This window comes from Pongo pygmaeus, chromosome 1 (genome assembly GCF_028885625.2).
Source record: "Pongo pygmaeus isolate AG05252 chromosome 1, NHGRI_mPonPyg2-v2.0_pri, whole genome shotgun sequence".
Lineage (NCBI taxonomy): Eukaryota > Metazoa > Chordata > Mammalia > Primates > Hominidae > Pongo > Pongo pygmaeus.
This window is the reverse complement of record NC_072373.2, coordinates 69,998,684-70,021,362: the sequence shown is the minus strand read 5'-3', so window position 1 is coordinate 70,021,362 and position 22,679 is coordinate 69,998,684. Positions and strand designations below refer to the sequence as shown.

General features: G+C 40.8%; 2 protein-coding genes across 12 annotated transcripts in view; one reads left to right on the top strand and one right to left on the bottom strand.

The window, feature by feature from the left end:
• LOC129016028 (torsin-1A-interacting protein 2) overlaps window positions 1–4,035 on the bottom strand; it is a 35,750-nt gene extending 31,715 nt beyond the window's left edge. For 2 of the 6 annotated variants that reach the window (XM_054454978.2, XM_063652046.1), the window contains exons 1-2: window positions 3,901–4,035; window positions 3,447–3,581 (exon numbers count right to left, since the gene is read on the bottom strand). The gene's annotated coding sequence lies outside the window, so the exon portion shown is untranslated. The remainder of the gene's footprint in view (window positions 1–3,446; window positions 3,582–3,900) is intronic. The other 4 variants (XM_054455510.2, XM_063651964.1, XM_054455596.2 and 1 more) reach the window with 3 other exon arrangements.
• A 1,913-nt stretch (window positions 4,036–5,948) lies between these two features.
• Window positions 5,949–22,679, top strand: part of TOR1AIP1 (torsin 1A interacting protein 1) — a 38,771-nt gene continuing 22,040 nt past the window's right edge. For 2 of the 6 annotated variants that reach the window (XM_054454632.2, XM_063651704.1), the window contains exons 1-3: window positions 5,949–9,176; window positions 10,890–10,967; window positions 14,948–15,004. In XM_054454632.2, coding sequence (XP_054310607.1) covers window positions 8,702–9,176; window positions 10,890–10,967; window positions 14,948–15,004 — 610 coding nt within the window. In that variant the 5' untranslated portion in view covers window positions 5,949–8,701. Of the gene's footprint in view, window positions 9,177–10,889; window positions 10,968–14,944; window positions 15,005–22,679 lie in introns of all 6 variants that reach the window. The other 4 variants (XM_054454560.2, XM_054454224.2, XM_054454151.2 and 1 more) reach the window with 3 other exon arrangements.

Here is a 22,679-nt window from a genome sequence, read left to right as displayed (position 1 = left end):
AATACTATCATTATTCATTTTATTGCTCGAATTGTTCCAACCTGGATACCAGGAACTCCTTCAAGTTGGCTCTTGGGTCCTTTTGACAAGGTCCCTAACTTTTTCTAGCATTTCCTTACTTTTAAGCACCACAAGATGTTTCAGGCTCATCTTGTATTTTCTCTGCCCCCGCACTGAAATCAGCCACTTCTCTAAAAAGTCCTAGTTCCTTTAAAAACCAAGATCTGAATGCTCAGTGCTACTGGGGTATAACTATCAAGCCAACGATATGGACAACAAGTGTTTGTTTCCTTACTATATTAAACTCATTAGCTGGGAATCATTAGCATTACCTGGGAGCTTGCTAAAAGTACAAATTCAGGCTCCAACCTAGACCCACTAGACCAGAATCTCTGAAAGCCTCCTGCAGGAATTTATGTTTTAACAGATTTGCCAGATGACTCTGGTGTTCACTATAAAGTAGCTGGGTGTGGCAGTGTGTGCCTGCAGTCTCAGTTATCTGGGAGACTGAGGTGGGAGGATCGCTTGAGCCCAGGAGTTCAAGTTTGCAGTAAGCCATGATAGTGCCACTATACTCCAGCCTGGGCAACACAGCAAGTCCCTGTCTCAAAAAAAAAAAAAAAAGATAAAAACAAAATAAAAGAAAAAAAATAGTTATAAAGTACCTTTATACAGTACTTCAAAATACACTGTAGTCAGGTATGGTGGCTCATGCCTATAATCCCAGCCCTTCAGGAGGTTCAGGCAGGAGAGGACTGCTTGAGCCCAACGGTTCAGAGACCAGCCTAGGCAACATATCGAGACCTTGTTCATACAAAAAATACAAAAATTAGTTAGGTATGGTGATGTGTGCCTATAGTCTCAGCTACTTGGAAGGCTGAGGTGGGAGGATCACTTGAGACTGGGAGGTCAAGGATGCAGTGAGCCGTGATTGTGCCACTGCACTCCAGCCTGGATAAGAGAGAGATCCTATCTCAAAAAACAAACAAACAAAAAACTGTAAATATTGTTACTTTTATACAAAGAAAGTTATAAGTCAGCCTCCAGGATCAACTCCAATCTACAAATATGACCTAACATTCATAAAGCAAATCTACAAATATAGAACCCAATATAGCACTATCCTCTAAGGTCAGACTGCCTAGACCTGAACGACTGCTCCAGCTTCTGACTTGGTGTTTCTCTCTCTCTATGCCCTTGGTTTTCTTTGTTTTTTTGTTTTGTTTCTGAGATGGAGTCTCACTCTGTCGCCCAGGCTGGAGTGCAATGGCGCGAACTCAGCTCACTGTAACCTCCGCCTCCCAGGTTCAAATGATTCTCCTGCCTCAAGCCTCCCGAGAAGCTGGGATTACAGGTGCCCGCCACCACGCCCAGCTAATTTCTTTGTATTTTTAGTAGAGACGGGGTTTCACCATGTTGGCCAGGTTGGTCTCAAACTCCTGACCTCAAGTGATCCACCCCCCTTGGCCTCCCAAAGTGCTGGGACTATAGGCGTGAGCCACTGCACCCAGCCCCCGGCTAATTTTTTCCTTGGTTTTCTTAATTACAAAATGGAATAATAGTACTTAGATGAAAGAGGCAGTGTGAAGATCAAATGAGATAATGTGCAGTACTGGCAACCACAGGGGCACAAAAGAAGTCCTCAAAAACTATAAATAATTATTATTTGAACTATTAAAGGCAAAACCAGACAGCTTCATTTATATAATCAAAACCCCAGAAGACACCAATGTTTTAAAATTTGACTTTTTCCAAAAATGTCATTACATTTACATGATAGATACTCATGGTCAAGGGCTGAAGGAAAATCTCTAAAAACCAAACAATTTGATTTGTTGAGGTAGTGGAGTTATAGGTGAATTTTCTTCCCAGAAATTTTGATTACCAAAATTATGTGCACAGTTCATACCAGAGCCATGGCACCAAAAAAAAAAAAAATCATGTGCCAGCTCCTTTAAATATTAGTAAAGAGGAAAACAGCCCATACAGTGACAAAATAGGAATTCAAACCCAGCTATGACTCCAAAGTCTATGCTCATTACCAATGTTAGGGACACCCTTCCTTATTCCCAAGTGCTTGATTTCTGTGCAAAATTTATGATAATATATGATCGCCCTATGAATTCCTTCTTGTGGGACACAGTTTAATCCAGTAGTTCATATGATGTAGAAATATTAATGAAATTTTAACACAATCAAAATTCTAAATGGTAAATAAAACAGCCAATTCTTCATTCTTTAAATTTTTTTGGAAGTTGTCGAATCTCCAAGTTTATGGGCCTTTGCAGTTGACTTAGTGAACAACCTCAAAGTGATAAAGCAGACAAGGCTTCTTGAAGCAAACATTCCTTCAGGAAATTCAAGTGGCACTTCAAAGAAGTGTGGACTTTCCTGGAATAGAGTTTTGACTTCTGTGTTCCATGGAAATGAACGGAATACAGAAATTACTTCTTAGGCAAAAATAAGTTATATACAAAATACAATGCATTATTAAAACACCCAATAATCCTCAAATAATTAGCTACATTTTGAAGTTAATTTATTTATGAATTATTGAAGCTCTCAAGCTAGCATTACCTCTACATTAGGAAAGAAACTAGATAAAATAGTTCTTAAATGAGTCACGCAAGGTTGCGTAACAAACCAGCAGAAAAACAGGTAATCAAGTTGTGGACTGCACGTTCAGCATAATAAACATTACTGAAGACAGGCACTCAGTTTTCCTAGCAAATGTTAGTTTTTCAAACTATTCTAATCCACACAAAGTCTTCCAAGAACATCTGTAGTTACTCTACCACGAAGTTCCTTTTTTTATTAAATGTTTCCACCAGCCCTTTATATACTCATCTTGTGCTCAAAATATAAAGCTCAAAAAACATGGATAACTGCCACAGCTTAAAACAAAGAAAGGATCTCTCATACAGATCCAAAATAAAATGTGTTAAAACCTAAAGACAGGTAAAACAAAGCCAGTATGTTTAATCTATGTAACTCATTTCTGGATCTGTGTAACAGTATAAAGTCTGATAATTAAGCATTACTCATAAAGTAGAGAATACTATGAACTTTGTTAAAAGAAGGAAAAGGCACAAACTTTTTCATCAGGTATTAAATACAATTGGGAGAATGGTACATATATAATATGTAAGCAAAATGGTAGGAGGTCTTACTAAAACTTCAACTTTGCCCTTTTAGCACCATTTTTTTTTTAAGTATTATCTTTTCAGGATTAAGATTATGAATGTCGAGAACCTAGGCATCTTGGGCATGGAATAATCGCCGCCTACACTAGTAGGCAAATTTCCCACTTACATTTCGAACCCTAAAATAATTCTGCTTCTCACCTTAAAGTCTAAACCCAAAAATTTACTCACATCTTAACCCATTTAATATTTATAAGATTCAGTTTCTTTTTATCCCAAAACAAAAATATACCCCCAACCTACCTCGTCTACTGTTTGAGTGAGGCCAGGCGTGGTGGCTCACGCCTGTAATCCCAGCACTTTGGGAGGCTGAAGTGGGAGGATCGCTTGAAGCCAGGAGTTCGAGACCAACCTGGGCAATACAGTGAGACCCTGTCGCTACAAAAATAAAAAATAAAGTAATTAGTGGGGCATGGTGGTGCGGGCCTGTAGTTCCAGCTACCTGGGAGACTGAGGCGGGAGGATCCCTTGAGCGCAGAAGTATGAGGCTGTGGTGAGCTATGATCACGCCACTGTACTCTCGCCTTGGTGACAGGGCAAGTACCTGTCTCAAAAACAATAAAAATAAAAATACCGTTTGTGCGGTACGAAGGTGGGGGTGGGGAGGGACCGTTTCTGAAAGTCCTTTTGAAAAATTCAAGATATCAGTTTCAATACTAAAACATGGAAAAGTTGCATAGTCATTTTGTTTACTTACAAATTCTGGCGAGGTTTTAAATGGTAAAACTGTTAGTATCAGGAGAGCCCTCCGAGTGTTCTCTCCGCTCCACACCGCTCGGCTGCACCCAGCGGCCGCCGCGGCCCGAACGTCGTTCAGGGTCCCCGCCCATATGACAAACACTTTCCGCCGGAAGGCGCCCGTGGAATCCTGGGACTAGTAGTCTCCGTGCCCTGCCTTCTGCCTTCTCCATCCTTCACCCTCTACTGCCAGGTCGTCTGACCCAGCGACAGGCGCGGTAAATGCGCGACCAAACCGCAGAGGTCCCATGCAATCTCATGCTATCTGACAGGATTACAGGCATCTCTGTTAAGATGTCGACCACCCTGACCTGAAATTGATAGACTGAAGAAACTCATAGGACCAACACAGTGAGCAGCAGTACCAAATGATAATGGCAAGCACCATGTCCTGGAACACATCCTCTGTGCCATTAAGAGGAACATGTAATCCAACGAGTTGCCTAATCTAAACCTCAGTTTGCTCGTGTGTCAAATGGGGACAACGTTACTTACCTCATAAGTTTGTTATTAGTAAATTAGATGACATATGCAGCATGTCTGCTAAATGACAGTAGTGACAAAAAATAGCTATTGTTTTGATCTACTAATTTTATAAATGTGAAAATTAAGAGATGGCGAGCAATTTACCCAAGAACATGCAATTTGTTGGGGGCAAAATCGAGTAAGTCTAAAATTCCTGTTCTTGACCTACACCAGTTCAGGACAAACCTAAACAAATTTCAAGAAGAAATCTACTCATGTAAAACTCCCTTCCCCTTTCCTCTTTTTTTTTTCCTCCGTAACAGTCCTGACCAACACACTATTTTACTTATTTTGATTTTTGTCTGACTCCTCCCATAGAATATAATCTCCAAGAAGGCAGGAAACATTTTTTGTCTTTTAGTCTATTTTGTTCACTGCTGTATCCCCAGCATGGAGAAGAGGGACTGCCTACTACATAGTAGCTCGAGTATTTATTGAATTAATAATTCCTCATTTAATGTGATTTTTGGTGCCTTCACTTCTCAATCCCTCTTTTGGCAGAAGTGACAGGATTTGGTAACACTCTTGGATGGTGTTTAATAATTAACTGCAATTCCTAATTCAACAAAAAGTAGAATACTATATTCCATTCACTTTATTGTGTTTAATTAATTTCAGTATAACATTTCCAGCTATTTTCATTTGTATTGTCATTAAAATATTTTTCTATCATTTGTAAGACTGGGGAATAAATGAAGCCAGCTACTATGTCTTTAATTAACTTCCTCCTGTTTAATATTTTAATCTTTTCCTTATTAAAATTAACAGTGTTTGCCTACTTCATTTCTACTACTAAGTCACAACGGATAAATGATTTATCTCTTTAAATAAATGAATTTCTGCTTACCCTAAAGCAAAAAGTTCCTGTACAAAAAATTTATTGTTCTAAAATGTTTCATTTAAAATAATTATTTTGGCCGGGCATGGTGGCTCACGCCTGTAATCCCAGCACTTTGGGAGGCCAAGGCGGGTGGATCACCTGAGGTCAGGAGTTCAAGACCAGCCTTGCCAACATGGCAAAATCCATCTCTACTAAAAATACAAAAATTAGCTGGGCGCAGTGGCAGGCACCTGTAATCCCAGCTACTCGGGAGGCTGAGGCAGGAGAATCACTTGAACCCGGGGTCAGGGGAGGCTGCAGTAAGCTGAGATTGCACCACTGCACTCCAGCCTAGGCGAAAGAGCGAGACTCTGTCTCTAAATTAATTAATTAATTAATTAAAAATGAAATAAAATAACTGATTTAGGAACCGAGTCTCAAGAGCACAGGATTTCCAGACCTAGCCCTAATGGTTGTGTGAATTAATGCCATTTAATCTGAATTGTAATTTTTCGTGTTTCTGTCGTTCCCAATAAATGGCAAATTCCCTAAAGGTAAAGCAGTCTTCCTCATTGCTGGCACACGTTTGATAAGTAAATGAATTATTAAGTGTATTCTTTGTTTTAATCATTTTTTTCTTACCGGTCTTCTTTTTTGTGTCACTGAATTCCTCCAGATTTCTCAAATTCCCAAAGTAACTTTAATAACGAGAGCTGAGGCCTCCATTTTTAGTGGCCCAGTGCATCCCTTATAATATTGGCTATGAGTCTACTGTCACTGTAATGTCACCTCTTTTCAGCCACTCTTATAGTCTCGATAATAGCTACAGCAGAGTATCTAGTTTCATAACAGTTTAGCTTTGCCTCAGAGCTGGTGATGAAAGTTTCGTATCTGTAAGGTTTCTAGGTGAAGGAGGCAGTCACAGTAGAGGTAGGTTTCCGTATGATTACAAGCTAGACGAGAGGGAAAATCCTATGCACATATATATATATATGTGTGTGTGTGTGTTAGCATTAAAGTTACCATACCTCTAATTTTACAGTAAGTGTCTCATTAATTTAGTTGAAAGGCCATTCCTAAGCCTTTACAAGCAGGTTTAATTACAAAATATGCATATTCTGATTATTCAATAATATGTAGAACCTCTCCTCTGATTGTTCAATATGCAGAATCTCGTCTCTTTTTTAATTTGTCCCTCAAACCTAAGTTTTACAAGCCTGTACCCAAGTTTTATAAGCTAGTAGCCCAGTTTCTATATAGTCACCTGTCTTGGTAAAATGTTTCAAGGAGGCTTTAATGTTCATAATATGAACTCAATATATTACTATAAAATTTATATTTAATAATTAAATCTATTAAGGAACTTATACTATTGTGTTACTGAGTAATGTAATAGCCACTTTAAAAAGAAAGCCCTACTTAAAACATAAATAAAAGCCACGTATTACCATATCAATACTTTTGAGCATTTTGTTGGAAGAGTAAATCTAGCTAATTTCCGAAATATACCATCTAATCCAGGCTGACAAGGGAGAGTATCCTTTTCATTTTTCCTTAAAAGACAAGAAGAAGAGAGAATAGAAAGAAGTCTCTCTTTTGTTACTGTTCCTGCAGTTTTTAAAAGCTATATTGTATATAAAGCTACAGTAAACTAAGCTCCTAACAGGCCAAACCTTATCTCACTCTAAAACTGTAATTCGTCCTGCCTGTGGCCAAATTTATGGACAATATTAGTAAAAACATAGTACACAGTCGGGCAGGGTGGCTCACGCCTGTAATCCCAGCACTTTGGGAGGCCGAGGGGCGGATCACGAGGTCAGGAATTCGAGACCATCCTGGCTAACACGGTGAAACCCTGTCTCTACTAAAAATACAAAAAAATTAGCCAGGCGTGGCGGCATGCGCCTGTAGTCCCAGCTGCTGGGGAGGCTGAAGCAGGAGAATGGCGTAAACCCGTGAGGCGGAGGTTGCAGTGAGCCGAGATCGCGCCACTGGACTCCAGCCTGGGTGACAGAGCAAGACTCCGTCTCAAAAAAAATAAAATAAAAATTAAAATAAAATAAAAATATAGTACACATTACGACTTAAGTAGTTGAAATTTGTGCCAAGTTTGAGCAACAAATGAGTTGCTCAGAAACATTTTAAGGTGATTACTTGGAATAAACAAACACCTTCAAACTTTTCAGAATCGCTCATTGTAACTGGTATCCAAATTACAATTTTTTAAATCTATTCACTCCAATCATATAAAGCCCTACAAGAAGTTGTATATTTGAAGGCAATTTAAGCTTTCTTTCACTAATTATTCAGACTTTACACGAACTTAATCGACCTTCTCTGAGTGTGTCTAAATTTGGTTAGGTATTTGCAGATTAGCCACATCTGTAAACATGGTATACGGAGGTGAAACAAATAGATTTTACCATGCTTTCTTATTCCATAAAGTCCATAAAGCATTCTAAATCAAATGTGGAGTATCACGTCACATCCAGAATAAAAGTAAAAATAATGGATCACAACTTAAAATTACAGTGCTGTCTTTAATCAAAACACTTGTTCATTTCTCACTGTGCACAATGTAGCACTAACATGGTCTTCCGAACAGTGCTGCTTGGTATAAAACCGAGAAATATTAAAGACCAGGAATAAGGTTATGCGTCCTATGGGTACATTTCGGAAAAGAAAATACATCCAACGAGTATGACTCTAGATAGGATTTTGTACACCCTCAACAAGTGACAAAACTTAAAACTAGGTAACCGCCCTCATAAGGTACTCGAAACTAAAATTTTTGCCACTAAAACATGGCATGTGCAAAAGTTCTCTCTCTGGCCATCACTCCTGCTAAGGACACTGGGAAGGACATGGTCAACGTAGCAGTCGATCAAAAAGATTCCAGGGAAACTGCGCAACAGCCTGGGGCCGAGAAGCGAAACTTGGTCTTCTCCACCCTCGTCTCACTCGTTTTCCCCGAGACTTGGTACTGGGAGATAGGACGGGAGTCTCCTACACGCAGGCAACACTTGCCACGAGCGGCTAGACTTGGGACAGGCAAGTTGCCCTGCCACCCTTCTATCGCCCCCACTCCTCCTTTACTTAAGGGCGATGGCAAAGACGTCCTCCTCCCCCTTCTCCTCCTCTTTGGTGCCTCCAGCCAGGAGGCGGGAGCGATCCACAGCAGCTGACCCAGCTCAGGCACTGCCTCTCTCACAGCCCTCAAGACACACCATGGGCCCAGAGGCAGGTTTGCTACACAGCAGCGACGACGCAGGCGGCGGCCCCGGCGACTCGCAACTGCCTCCCTGACCACAGCGACCACCGCCTAACACCCCCGAGAAGCCATCGCCACCACCGGCAGGAGAACCTAGGGTCCATAAAGCCATCTTCGCGATCGACTAAAGCTACGTCAACAACTATGGCGGGCGAGGGACGGCGGGCGGAGGCGGTGCGGGAAGGATGGGGTGTGTACGTCACCCCCAGGGCCCCCATCCGAGAGGGAAGGGGCCGGCTCGCCCCTCAAAATGGCGGCAGCAGCGATGCGCCTGCGTACAGAACTTCTCTGTCGCGCCAGGGCCGGCGGGAAGTGAGGTTCTCGGACGAGCCGCCAGAAGTGTACGGCGACTTCGAGCCCCTGGTGGACAAAGAAAGGTCCCCGGTGGGAAAACGAACCCGGCTAGAAGAGTTCCGGTCCGATTCTGCGAAAGAGGAAGTGAGAGAAAGCGCGTACTACCTTCGGTCTAGGCAGCGGAGGCAGCCGCGACCCCAGGAAGCCGAGGAGATGAAGACGCGAAGGACTACCCGCCTTCAGCAGCAGCACTCACAGCAGCCTCCGCTACAGCCGTCTCCCGTTATGACCAGGAGAGGGCTGCGGGACTCACATTCCTCTGAAGGTGAGGACCGCGGAGGTAACAGTCCCAGCCGCGAGCCAGGGAACGCGCGGGGGCGGGCGCGCGCCTCGGTGGAGCTCATGCCCGCCTGGGTACTAAGTACTGGGATTGGCTAATGGGTATTCCTCAGCCCCCTCTGGACTTGCGCCGCCGTGCAAGGGCCACCCTGACCCGCAGCGGGGAAGGAAGCGCCGACCCGAGGAGTGGAAAGATGGTCGTTTGGAGCGACCCGGGCAGGGCTGGGGCGCTCTGCCCAACATCGAGCATCAATTTAGGGGAGTCAGAGCTGCCTTCTTCTGCAGGCCTTCACGAGGGGACAGCGAATTACTCCAGGTTCGGTTTCATTTCGGTTCCCTCTACCCTGCGGATGTTTCTACGGAAACCACTTCCATTTCCTTCTTTAACGCTCGCAGGCCAGAGTCCCCAGCTGAGGATCTAACCTTTCAGTCTTTCTCCCTCCCCACCCAGGTGGGCAGAGACGAAGGAGAAATTTTGTGAGTGGGCATGTCGAGGGATTGCTGAGTTTAGTGAATTGATTTGAGACCTCACCCAATACTTTCACCGAAATGGGGTAACTCATTTTTCCTGAACTGATGTTCCCCAGTGTCTGATAAACTTGAGCTGATTGCTGTTTCTCCAGTGTGGTGGTCCCTGCCAAAAATCTGCCACTTTGGTGGCCGTCACTGTAACCTCAAGTAGTCTGGCAAATCAGACTGACAAAGTAACCTGAAAAACAAGACTATTAATTAGAGTTTTCGTCTAAATGGACAAAAGGGATGCTGACAAACTGAGTGTATAGTGTTAGGTAAGTCATAGGTGAATCAGTTTCCTTAATCTATCGTCTCCCACCCTGCCCCCCCATTTTAGGACCTAACACTGAGTCACAGGTGAAGTTTCATGTTAATCCCATGTAAGGCACCTGTGAGGTAAAAATCAGCAGACCTGAGTCACAATGGGATGACATAGTTTGTGGTAGACTATTGATACGCGGAGGAGTGGGTTTTCAGCTTAGAGCACGGTGATAGGCTGCAAGTTTACCTGCTGACTCGTGAAGGTACTGACAGATTTGAAGACTTGATTTTGGAAACTTTATGTTAAAGTTATGTCAGTTACTTTTGGGTGTAGCAACTCAAGGCAGTTTAGCCCATATATGGGTTAGTTTTATCTCTTTTAAGATTACAAAGTTTTTGCAGACAAGGAGCCTATCATATATATTTGATAGTAATTTAAGTACTTGGTTTAATTCAGTATCTTTCAGTACCTGGAAGAATGCTTTGCACATGGTAGGCAATAAATATGTTACATTGTATTGAGTCCCACAGAGCCTAGTGCAGTTATATAGGCTAACTTTTTTTTAACAAGTAAAGAATTTACCCCTATTTTATTAAATCTTTAAGGATCTAAACATTTTTCACACTTCTGCCTTCTTCCACATCACTTGTGACTCTCTACCCCATCTTTTTGATTTTCTGAAGTAATATATTTTTGTAAAACAACAATGGCAAATATTATTGTATTCTGATGACTTCATTGTATTCTGTCTCAAGAGTTCTGACGAGTATATTTCCTAAGTTTTGGTAAACCTAACCACCTGTTTCTAAAGAAACGATTTTCTTGCATTTTTGCTTATGTATTGTTACAAAAATGCATAATCTGTGCCATGATCTCCCAGGTCATATATTCTGAATTTTAACTCTTGTTACGTCTGTTTTTTAGAGGATGAACCATCTTCCCCAACTGATTTAAGCCAAACGATCTCAAAGAAAACTGTCAGGAGCATACAAGAGGCTCCAGGTAAGAATAGTTAACTTTTTGTTTTTCTCCTTACCTACCAAATTTTTAAACGTTCATTGAATTAAGCAATGTAAGTATGTGTAAAGAAAAGACAAGGGCAGACACGTGAGTACTCAAGAGTACCAGCCACCCATATAACCTTGTAAGATAGATACTATACCAATTTCGTAGAAGAGGAAACTGAAACACAGAGAAGCTAAGACAGTTCTGTAAGATCACATATGTGACTGAGCCAAAATTCAAACCCAGGTTTGTCTTCTCCAGAGCCCTTTCATTTTCCCCCAAGTGCCTCACTATCATTCTCTCATGTCATTAACTAGCTACTCAGTAAAGTTTGTTAAATGTCAAATGAATGAATATGTTATACTGCCTTCTGTTTAAAATGGATTAAGTTTTCTTCATGGTAAAATCTTGACACAGTGTGATCAGTCTTTTCAGTTTAATACTGTGGTTTATCAAATCTTAAGATGCTATCGACTATAAGAAACACCATCATTGTTTTATGTACCACCTAGCAAGGGAAAATGCTGCCAATTTTTTGGTAATATGTAGTAATATACCATAATTATATGATTCATCCCAATTTCAAAGATGTTAAAGTGTTTAGAAAAATTGTCTTAGGATCAATGTAACGTGGAAGTAGGCTACATTTAGTAGTTCACTTAAGTTTTAAAAGCTGATTAAAATATTTTAAAAAGCTGGAGAAAGGATCAAGTCCAGTTATTAATGCTTTGGGTTTTAGTTCCATTTAATTTTCAATTTGCTTTTTTTGATATTAGGAAAGTCTCACAATAATAAACGATCATAGCTATTAAAACTGATAATCCTTGGTTTTTAGTACCCAGATCCTGACTTATGTACCTGTTTCTAATAAGATTATGCTTTATAATGTGAACTATTGTATTCGAAACTTAGAATAAGTATGTCTGGTTCAAGTTCAGTTTCAAATAAAAACACCTTTATGCTAATTTTTTTTTCTTTTTTCTTTTTTGAGACAAAGTCTCACTCTGTTGCCCAGGCTGGAATGCAGTGGTGCCATCTCCACTCACTGCAACCTCCACCTCCCAGGTTCAAACAATTCTCCTGCCTTAGCCTCCCGAGTAGCTGGGATTACAGGCGCCTGACACCACACTTGGCTAATTTTTGTGTTTTTAGTAGGCATAGGGTTTCACCATGTTGGCCAAGCTGGTCTCGAACTCCTGACCTCAGGTGATCCACCTGCCTTGGCCTCTCAAAGTGCTGGGATTATAGGCATCAGCCACCATGCCTGGCCTATCCTATATTCCTATAAATGGAAATTGAAAATGTTTACCAATATAAATGACAGATTAAATGGAATCTGTACATAGATTACCTGGACTGTATCGATAGCATACTGTGCATTCATTATTACTAGAAATAAGAGTATGTCTGTCTTTGAGAGGTTTGAGATACTCAGGGTTTTCTTCCTCTAAAAGGTGCTTTTATACTACATCTAATACTTGGCCTATTCCCATCCCATGCCTCTTAATGAAAGGAGAGTTTAGGGAATTATTAAATGCTTATGAAGTCTAAGATAAATTATTTAAATGGAGTCACTCTTTGATGGAGGACTGCTTTAAGTACAAGTTTAAGGTAAAGATAAGCCCTTCTTCCTCATAGAATGATAGACATTCAGTTTAACTTTGATATTCGAAATAGTGCTATAATTGTATATAAGGCTACCGGTGTGGTCTGAGAGAAAATTATGCAAAGATACACTTAAGAATAAAGACCTAGGCCCGGCGCGGTGGCTCACGCCTGTAATCCCAGCACTTTGGGAGGCCATGGTGGGCAGATCATGAGGTCAGGAGTTCGAGACCAGCCTGGCCAATATGGTGAAAACCCCATCTCTACTAAAAATACAAAAACTAGCCAGGCGTGGTGGTGGGCACCTGTAATCCCAGCTACTCAGGAGGCTGAGGCAGGAGAATCGCTTGAACCCAGGAGGCGGAGGTTGCAGTGAGCCGAGATCACGCCACTGCACTCCAGCCTGGGTGATGGAGCCAGAGTCCGTCTAAAAAAAAAAAAAAATACCTAAACCAAAGGACCACCTTATAAAACAACATAGTAAAAATATCTACATCATTTGGTCATCTTGTTATTGGAAGACTTGAAAAATGTTGATTAATTCAGAACAGGAATATAGTTTGAAATCTTCTCATTGTTTGAAATTCCATAATTGAGTTGTTTTCACTTAAAATAGCCGTTAGGTTGTTTAATCAATTCAGGTTATATATACCTACATAACAGTTATTCTCCTATGGCCAGATTCATTCCTTTCTGGAAATTATGACTCTAATTTTATAATCCAAAAATATATTAGGACAAATTCTATTTACTTTTCCAAAAGTTAAATGGGTATTTTTGTTCTACTAGTGTGGTTTCTAGCTAAATAATCAGATAGTTGTTCTTAAATACTTACTATTTTATCATGAACATTTGCTTCTCTAGCTGCTGTAGTTAGAGCATTCATTCTCCAGATACTTACTGAGCACCTACTTTGTGCCAGTCTCCATGCTTTGATTTGAGGGTGCAGTGGTGAACAAAAGCAGACAAGTGAGGGAGCCTCCTACCAAAGAAGGGTACTTGATATTTTATTCTCTCATACCTCTCTCTGGTACCCTGTGTCTTTCAAGTACTTTACTTGGCTATGGGCTATGTATTTAGTAGCACATACAGGAAATGCTTCTTAAGTGAAAAGATGGGAACTGAAGTAGTGATTGATGTCTGTAGAGTAAGTTTGATTAAACATAGCTTAGTAAAAGCAGACAAACCAAAAACAGATTTTAGGTTTTAATTAAACCTGAAAATGCTAGAAGTATAGAGAAGAAAAAGAGGAAGGTAGTTATAATATGTGGAGTAACAGGAACTAAAATTTGCCTTTATTATCACGTGTGCAGGGTTTTTGTTTTTGTTTTAAAGAGACAGGGTCTCACTGTCACCCAGGCTGGAGTGCAGTGCAGTTGTACTGCAGCCACAAACTCCTGGACTCAAGCTGTCATCCTCCTGCCTTCGCCTCCCAAATAGCTGGGATTATAGGCACACACCACTATACCCAGTTAATTTTTTAATTTTATGTGGAGACAGGGTCTCAGTATGTTGCCCAGGCTGGCAAGATTTATTTTTAAAGATATCGATATAAGTTCTAAATACTTGATGTGTGAAATACTGAGATAGATATTTCATAGAATTTTAGAGCTGGAATATTTAAGGGGATCGTCAAAGTTCCAGAATGTGGTTTTTGCAACTCAGAGCTAAGACATAATGCTTTTTTATACAGATGAATGAAACAAAACATAATAGAATCCAAATTTTGATAAATATTTGGTTTTAGAATATGTTATGTGAGGTACTTGGGGAAAACATACTTTTATAGGTGGTTTTCTAGACTAAAATTAACATTTTAATAGGATCGGCTTCTCCGCTATCCCTATGCTATTGAACTATAGACGGTCTAAAATAAACCCTGGCCCACATTAATGTTTTTATTTAAAATTAATTTGCATTTCTTCAACACAAGATTAAATAGAATGAGTGTATTGAATCTCAGGATGTTAACCCTAAAATTAAAATATTCCATAAATAATCCACAATGAGGGGTCAGTCACAAATGGAATAGATAATTGAGTTGGTACCATAATACAGATTTTGGTTCTTAATTGAGCAATTTAGAAGAATTTTATTTAGTATTTCTTTCCTTCCTACAGCTACGATTTGCTGAGAAAAAATGCAAATTTCTCCATCAAGGCTATAAATTTTATATATGGCAGGAAACTTGTCTCTAGTTCACTATCATCACTAGTTCACAACAGTTGTCACTTAGAAAACTTCTCTACTTCTCTAGCATAAATAAAATGTCTGTAAACCTTTGTTGAATAAATAAGGGATGATCATGTAATAAAGCTAGTATGTTTCACATTTTATATATTTTTAAATGTTTTCGCTTCCTATATTAGCAGAGAGTGAAGATCTTGTAATCAGCTTACGTCGACCCCCTCTAAGATACCCAAGATCTGGTAAGAGATTGTTTTGTCTGTTGGTTTACCTTTGCTATAAATACAGTTTTATTTTTAAATATGGTTGTACATGTATTCATATGATTCAGAACTTAAAAGTTACTGTAAATATACATTAAAAAGTCTCCCTGTCCCCTCTGTCCTTCAGCCAGCCAGTCTCTCTTCATCAAAAGCAACCAATGTTGTCAGTTTATATTTTTTGGAGATTTACAGAAATTCATGGACAAAATTATCTTGTCCTTTTTATAATACAAATTTTGGCTTTATAAACTCTCATTTCTGTCTTTTTTTTTTTTTAATTTGAGACAAGGTCTCACTCTCTCATCCAGGCTGGAGTGCAGTGGCACAACCAGGGCTGACTGCAGTCTCAATCTCTCCGGCTCAAGCAGTCCTCCTGCCTTAGCCCGCCAAGTAGCTGAGACTATGCATCCACCACCATGCCTGGCTAATTTTTGTATCTTTTGTAGAGATGGGATTTTGCCATGTTACCCAGGCTGATCTCAAACGCTTGGGTAAGTGATCCACTCACCTCAGCCTCCCAAAGTGCTGGGATTACAGGCATGAGCCACGGCACCTGGCTTACTTTTCGGCACTTTCTTGTTTATTTTTACTTAACATATATACAGAGATATTTCTATATTCATATATAAAAAGCTTCCTTTTTTAAGAGATTGTTTCTTATATATTCCTGTGATTCTTTATGATGATTTTAAACTATGGTCAGGGACTTTATTCTTCCAGTATACTGCTAACAAAAAATTCAAGCTGGAGCTCTGTGGTACAGGACGACAAAATGTCCCTCCCTCAGTTATCTTTTTGACTAAAACGATTAAAAGTATTGCCCTGAAATTGATTTCATGACTATGAAGAAAACTAGTAAAGCCACTCCAAGCAGTCTACTTTTACTTCATTTTCATTGTTTTTTTGGCTCTTAAAGATGCTTTATCATGGGAACTAAAAAGGAAATGTATTTATCTTTACATTAGGCTTCTGTAGCTTCCCATTCTCTTTATCAAAGAATTATGTTGATTTATTTCGATAGATAGTTGACTATCCTTTTAAGTATTCCAGTGGTAAAGATCTACTAAGGCTTTGTTAATGAACCTATGGTAAAGAACCATATGATGCATTTCCTTTTCAACCCCAATCATTCTCTTGCTATGTCTCTTGCAGATTCGACATACAAAACAAGTAGAAATACTAAAATGAGTGAATTATGTTCGTTTATTTCTATTCTTTTTTTTTTCCAAGCAGGGTCTCACTCTCACCCAGGCTGGAGTGCGGTGGCGTGATCTTGGCTCACTGCAACCTCCTCCCCCTATTGTAGTCCCAGCTACTCTGGAGGCTCAACTGAGCGTCCTACCTCAGCCTCTGGAGTAGCTGGGACTACAGTCATGCATCACCATGCCTGGCTGATTCCTGTGTTTTTTTTAGAGACGGGGTTTCACCATGTTGCCCAGGCTAGTCTTGAATTCCTGGGCTCTAGCAATCCACCCGCTTTGGCCTCCCAAAGTGCTGGGATTATTGGCATGCACCACTGCGCCCAACCCTATCTCTGATTCTTACAGGGTCTCTTTGAGGGTCCAGATTAATAGAATACAAGAGTATATATATCTAGTCATTGGCTTGAGAATACTAATTTATTATGTCAGCTTGTGGGGACATAGTCCCTATGACTAGGACCTCCCATAAATAGCCTTGGTTTTTGTTGTCTGTAATTATGCCTATATTATTGCTTAAATCATATAAAAACATGTAATAAATCAATTTAGTCCTGCTAGTCTTCATTAAATTCACACTATTAGGAAAAAGGAGATATCAACTTAACCAAATAAGGTTTTTCTCTTGATTTATTTTTTGTTTTTGTTTTTCTGAGACAGTCTTGCTCTGTCACCCAGGCTGGAGTACGATGGTGCGATCTCAGCTCACTTTAACCTCTGCCTCCCAGGTTCAAGCAATTCTCCTGCCTCAGCCTCCCAAGTAGCTGGGATTACAGGTGCCCACCACCACGCCCAGCTACTTGTTTTGTATTTTTAGTAGAGACAGGGTTTCACCATGTTGGCCAGGCTGGTTTCAAACTCCCTGACCTTGTGATCTACCCCACTGGGCCTCCTAAAGTGCAGGGATTACAGGCATGAGCCACCACGCCCGGCCTTTCCCCTTGATTTTTATTTTTATTTTTTATTTTTATTTATTTATTTATTTTTATTTTCTCGAGACAGGGTCTTGCTCTATCACCCAGGCTGGAATGCAATGGTGTGATCTTGGCCCACTGCAACTTCTGCGTCCCTGGTTCAAGTGATTCTCCTGCCTCAGCCTTTCGAGCAGCTGGGATTACAGATGACCACCATGACACCCAGCTAATTTTTGTATATTTAGTAGAGATGGGGTTTCACTATGTTGGTCAGGCTGGTCTTGAACTCCTGACCTCAAGTGATCCACCTGCCTCGGCCTCCCAAAGTTTTGGGATTATAGGCGTGAGCCACCACACCCGGCCCTTTCTTCATTTAGAAAGTGAATTCGATACGTTGTTCACAGTTAAGTTCAGTGTCCTTTGCTGTAATATGTTCGTAGAACTGGTTTTAATTCATTTCAGTGTCTGCCTGGCTGTAGAACATGACATACCATGATTTGTGGTTTTGAATGAATCTACATTGAATGTTGTTAGACTTAGTTTTTTTTACATTTTAATTATTTTCTAAATTTGAAGATGAGCCAAAAGGGAAACGCTTCATTTTTCCTTATAAATCATTGCACCTTCCTCTAATTCATCTTTCACTTAAGTTCAGGCCACTTCTTTAGAGACTTAAAAAAGCTTTTTAGGCTGGGTGTGGTGGCTCACGCCTATAGTCCCAGAACTTTGGGAGGCTGAGGTGGGCAGATCACCTGAGGTCAGGAGTTCAAGACCAACCCGGCTGGTATGGCGAAACCCCGTCTCTACTAAAAATACAAAATTAGCCAGGCGTGGTGGTGCTGCGCACCTGTAACCCCAGCTGCTTGAGAGGCTGAGGCAGGAGAATCACTTATACCCAGGAGGCAGAGGTTGCAGTGAGCCGCGATCACGCCATTGCACTCCAGCCTGGGCAAAAAGAGTAAAACTCTGTCTCAAACAAAAAAAAAATTTTTTGGGAGGCCAAGGCGAGTGTATCACAAGGTCAGGAGATCGAGACCATCCTGGCTAACACGGTGAAACCCCGTCTCTACTAAAAAATACAAAAAATTAGCCAGGCATGGTGGCGGGCGCCTGTAGTCCCAGCTACTTGGGAGGCTGAGGCAGGAGAATGGCGTGAACTCGGGAGGCGGAGCTTGCAGTGAGCCAGGATTGCGCCACTGTACTCCAGCCTGGGGGATAGAGTGAGACTCCGTCTCAAAAAAAAAAAAAAAAAAAAAAGCTTTTTAGAAAAGAGAACTTGGAACTGAAATAACCTAACACTCTTTGCTAGATCATTTTTATAAGCACCTTGTAATAAAAACTTTGTTTTTTATTGTCTGAAATTATGTCATATTATTTAAATTCTTTTTTTGTGTGTGATTGTACATTTAAAAAAGAGATTTTCATTTTAAAGTAATTTTCTGTGGGTTTAATAGAAAGAATGAAGCTGGGCGCAGTGGCCCATGCCTATAATCCCAGCACTTTGGGAGGCCGAGGCAGGTGTATCACCTGAGGTCAGGAGTTTGAGACCAGCCTGGCCAACATAGTGAAACCCTGTCTCTACTAAAAATACAAAAAATTAGTCGGGCATGGTGGTGGTCACCTGTAATCCCAGCTACTTGGGAGGCTGAGGCAGGGAGAATTACCTGAACCGGGGAGGTGGAGGTTGCAGTGAGCCGAGATTGCGCCATTGCACTCCAGCCTGGGCGACAGAGCGAGATTTGGTCTCAAAAAAAAAAAAAATGACATTTTTCAATTCCTTTATAGTAATGTTAGTACACCTTGGAGTATATGAAATAGCCATTCATGGAGCTTGAATACTAGCGATATCACCAGACTCTTCTTTGCTCTCTCCTCCTGCTGCCCCACTCTTGACTCTGTTCTCAAAAGTGTGATTGGCATCGAATAGTTTTTTTTTTTTTTTTTTTTTGAGACAGAGTCTCAATCTGTCACCCACACTGGACTGTAGTGGCGCAATCTCAGCTCACTGCAACCTCCACCTCCCGGGCTTAAGCGATTCTCCCGCCTCAGCCTCCCATGTAGCTGGGATTACAGGCACATGACACCATGCCTGGCTAATTTTTGTATTTTTAGCAGAGGCAGCATTTCACCATGTTTGCCAGGTTGGTCCTGAACTCCTGACCTCAAATGATCCGCCTTCCTTGGCCTCCCAAAGTGCTGGGATTTACAGGCATGAGCCACCATGCCCAGCAGATAGTCTTAAAACTATCTGTACCAGGGGATCAGCAAGCTACCGCTTCTGGGTGAAACTGGCCTACAGTCTTTTTAATCAGCCCATGAACTAAGAAGGAATTTTTACACTGCTGAAAGAAACAAAGCATGTAACAGAGACCTTATGTGACTCAAAAAGCTTAAAATATCTACTATTTAGTCCTTTATAAAAAAAGTTTGCTGACCCCTGATTTATACTGATGGCAAGAATAAAGACAACAAGGCCGGGCACGGTGGCTCATGCCTGTAATCCCAGCACTTTGGGAGGCAGAGGCAGGCGGATCACGAGGTCAGGAGATCGAGACCACGGTGAAACCCCATCTCTACTAAAAATACAAAAAATTAGCTGGGCGCAGTGGCAGGCGCCTGTAGTCCCAGCTACTCGGGAGGCTGAGGCAGGAGAATGGCGTGAACCCGGAAGGCGGAGCTTGCAGTGAGCCGAGATCCCACCACTGCACTCCAGCCTGGGCGACAGAGCGAGACTCCATCTCAAAAAAAAAAAATAATAATAAAGACAACAAATCACGCAAATGGTCATTTGTTTGTTGTCAGAGTAAATTCAGGAGTTATATACTTGCTCGAACATATATTTATTACAACACTCCATACTAGGTTGTACCCAGAGCACAAGAAGAAAGGAAACAAGCTGGGCCTGGTGGCTCATGCCTGTAATCCCAGCACTTTGGGAGGCTGAGGTGGACAGATCACCTGAGGTCAGGAGTTCGAGACTAGCCTGGCCAACATGGTGAAACCCCATCTCTACTAAAATTACAAAAATTAGCCAGTTGTGGTGGCGGGCACCTGTAATCCCAGCTACTTGGGAGGCTGAGGCAGGAGAATCACTTGAACCCGGGAGGTGGAGGTTGTAGTGAGCCGAGATCGTGCCATCCCGCTCCACTGTGGGCAACAAGAGCAAGACACCATCTCAAAAAAAAAAAAAAAAAAAAAAAGGAAGGAAGGAAACAATGACTCCTGTGTTCTATCCAGTATTCCTTTGAGAAAGCACAGTAGTCTTATTTATATTTTCACGTCTTTGTTCCCAGACAAAACACAAAGTAAGCCAAGTTTATGTTTTCTTGAGTGGCCTTTGCTCCTCACACCAAGTACCTCCCACAAATTTCTAGGAATAGCAAAATCTACAGGAGAAATGTAGATGCTTTGGCACCTGGGCTTTCAAAATAACTAGGGAATTTTATAAGTTGTAAAAGGCCGGGTTATACCTAAGGTTTGAATTCCTTAAAAACTATGGCCAAGTAAAAGAAAGTAAACAGAAAGTGGCACAATTAGTGCTTCGTTTTCACTAGAGGGGATGACTGTTAAGTGACCTATCTTAAACATAAAGACCTCGGACTTCTGAAAGTAGCTTTTCCTAATTGGTTGAGGTTATTGGAAAATATAACACCTTCTTAAACAGCATGGTTTAATTATTAACATTTGTCTATATATTTGCTAAAGCCACAGCCTTTATGATTTCCTCAATAATGTTTTAATATTAAGGATTTTTTGCTCAAAATATGATTTTAATTCTCAAAGCTTCTGTATGAACATTGGGAAGAGTAATACCTTTTTTAAAAAAGTATTTTTTTGAGGCCAGGCATGGTGGCTCATGCTTGTAATCCTAGCTCTTTGGGAAGCCAAGGCAGGTGGATCACTTGAACCCAGGAATTTAGCCTGGGCAACGTGGTGAAACCTCGTCTCTACAAAAAAAATGCAACTGTTAGCTGGGTGTGGTGGCACGTGCCTATAGTCCCAGTTACTTGAGAGGCTGAGTCTGGAGGATTACTTGAACCCAGGACGCAGAGGTTTCAGTGAGCCGAGATTGTGCCACTGCACTCCAGCCTAGGCGACAAAAAGAGACCTTGTCTCAAAAGAAAAAAGAGGCTGGGCGCAGTATCTCATGCCTGTAATCCCAGCACTTTGGGAGGCCGAAGCAGGTGGATCACCTGAGGTCAGGAGTTCAAGACCATCCTGGCCAACATGGCGAAGCCCCGTCTCTACTAAAAATAGAAAAATTCGCCGGGCGTGGTGGCACACGCCTGTAGTCCCAGCTACTCGGAAAACTGAGGCAGGAGAATCACTTGAACCCGGGAGGCGGAGGTTGCAGTGAGCCGACATTGCACCACTGCACTCCAGCCTGGGTGACAGAATGAGACTCTGTCTCAAAAAAAAAAAACAAAAACAAAAAACAAAATCTAATGCTTTAACTTTCTACATGTAGCAGCCAAGTTTAAAATAAAGGTAGCTGAAAAACAAAAGAGGGAAATGAAATTAAAGCTTATGTAGTCATGGCTACTGATTCATCATCAGATCGCACTTAAATATTTCCATTCTTTGCAGCTTGGGTAAAAAGGGGAAAACAAGGCTTGGGTAAAAAGGTAGAATGTTTAAAACCTTGCAGGTATCTAATTATTGAGCACTAATTTCAGACTTTTTCTTAAGTTGCTAAGTAACGTTAATCATAGTATGAGAAATATTAGCAAAAGTCTGGACTTAGCAGACTTTATTCTATAATCATAAAATCTATTTTATTCATGGAACAAACTTTTTTTATTTTTATTTTTTTTGAAACAGGGTTTCACTCTGTCACCCAGGCTGGAGTGCAGTAGCGTGATCTCGGTTCACTGCAACCTCCGCCTCAAAGTGCTGGGATTACAAGGCATGAGCCACCATGCCCAGCCAAACATTTTTAAACACCGTCTTTATGTCAGTGACCGACCTAAATGCTAGGATCATAAATAGCCATTCAGTTATTTTTTTTTTCCTACCTCTTAGATGTACATGATATAATGGAAAAGAAAAACAAGTTTACAAATCATTTTTTTTTTTAAGTGCTGAAATAGTGATATATGTCTATGGGAGCCTAGATGAGAAGCACCCTACTCAGTGGAAGAGGTTGAGGCGGTTTTATGAGTTGGAAATGACATTTGGATTGAATTTTGAGGGATGAATAGCAGGCAGAATGAGGACGGAGACTTGCAAATACTACAGTTTGCTTTATAATAGACATTATTTTACCTTTAGAGAGCATGCAATATGAGAAATTAGTCTTTTATATTACAGACAATACTCTCACACTAGCCATGAGTCTTTATCTGAGACATTAAATAATGTTTAGAATGACGTTCTAAATCATAGCAGGCTTGGGTTTCTTGAGCTTTGTTTACCAGAATGAAAACCTTGTTTTAAAACGTATCTGTAGCCAAGACAGTGGATAACCTGATTCAGTAATGATTGATTGTCAAATCTACAGGGATTATTATTATTTAAGATATCTAATTCATAGATATTATT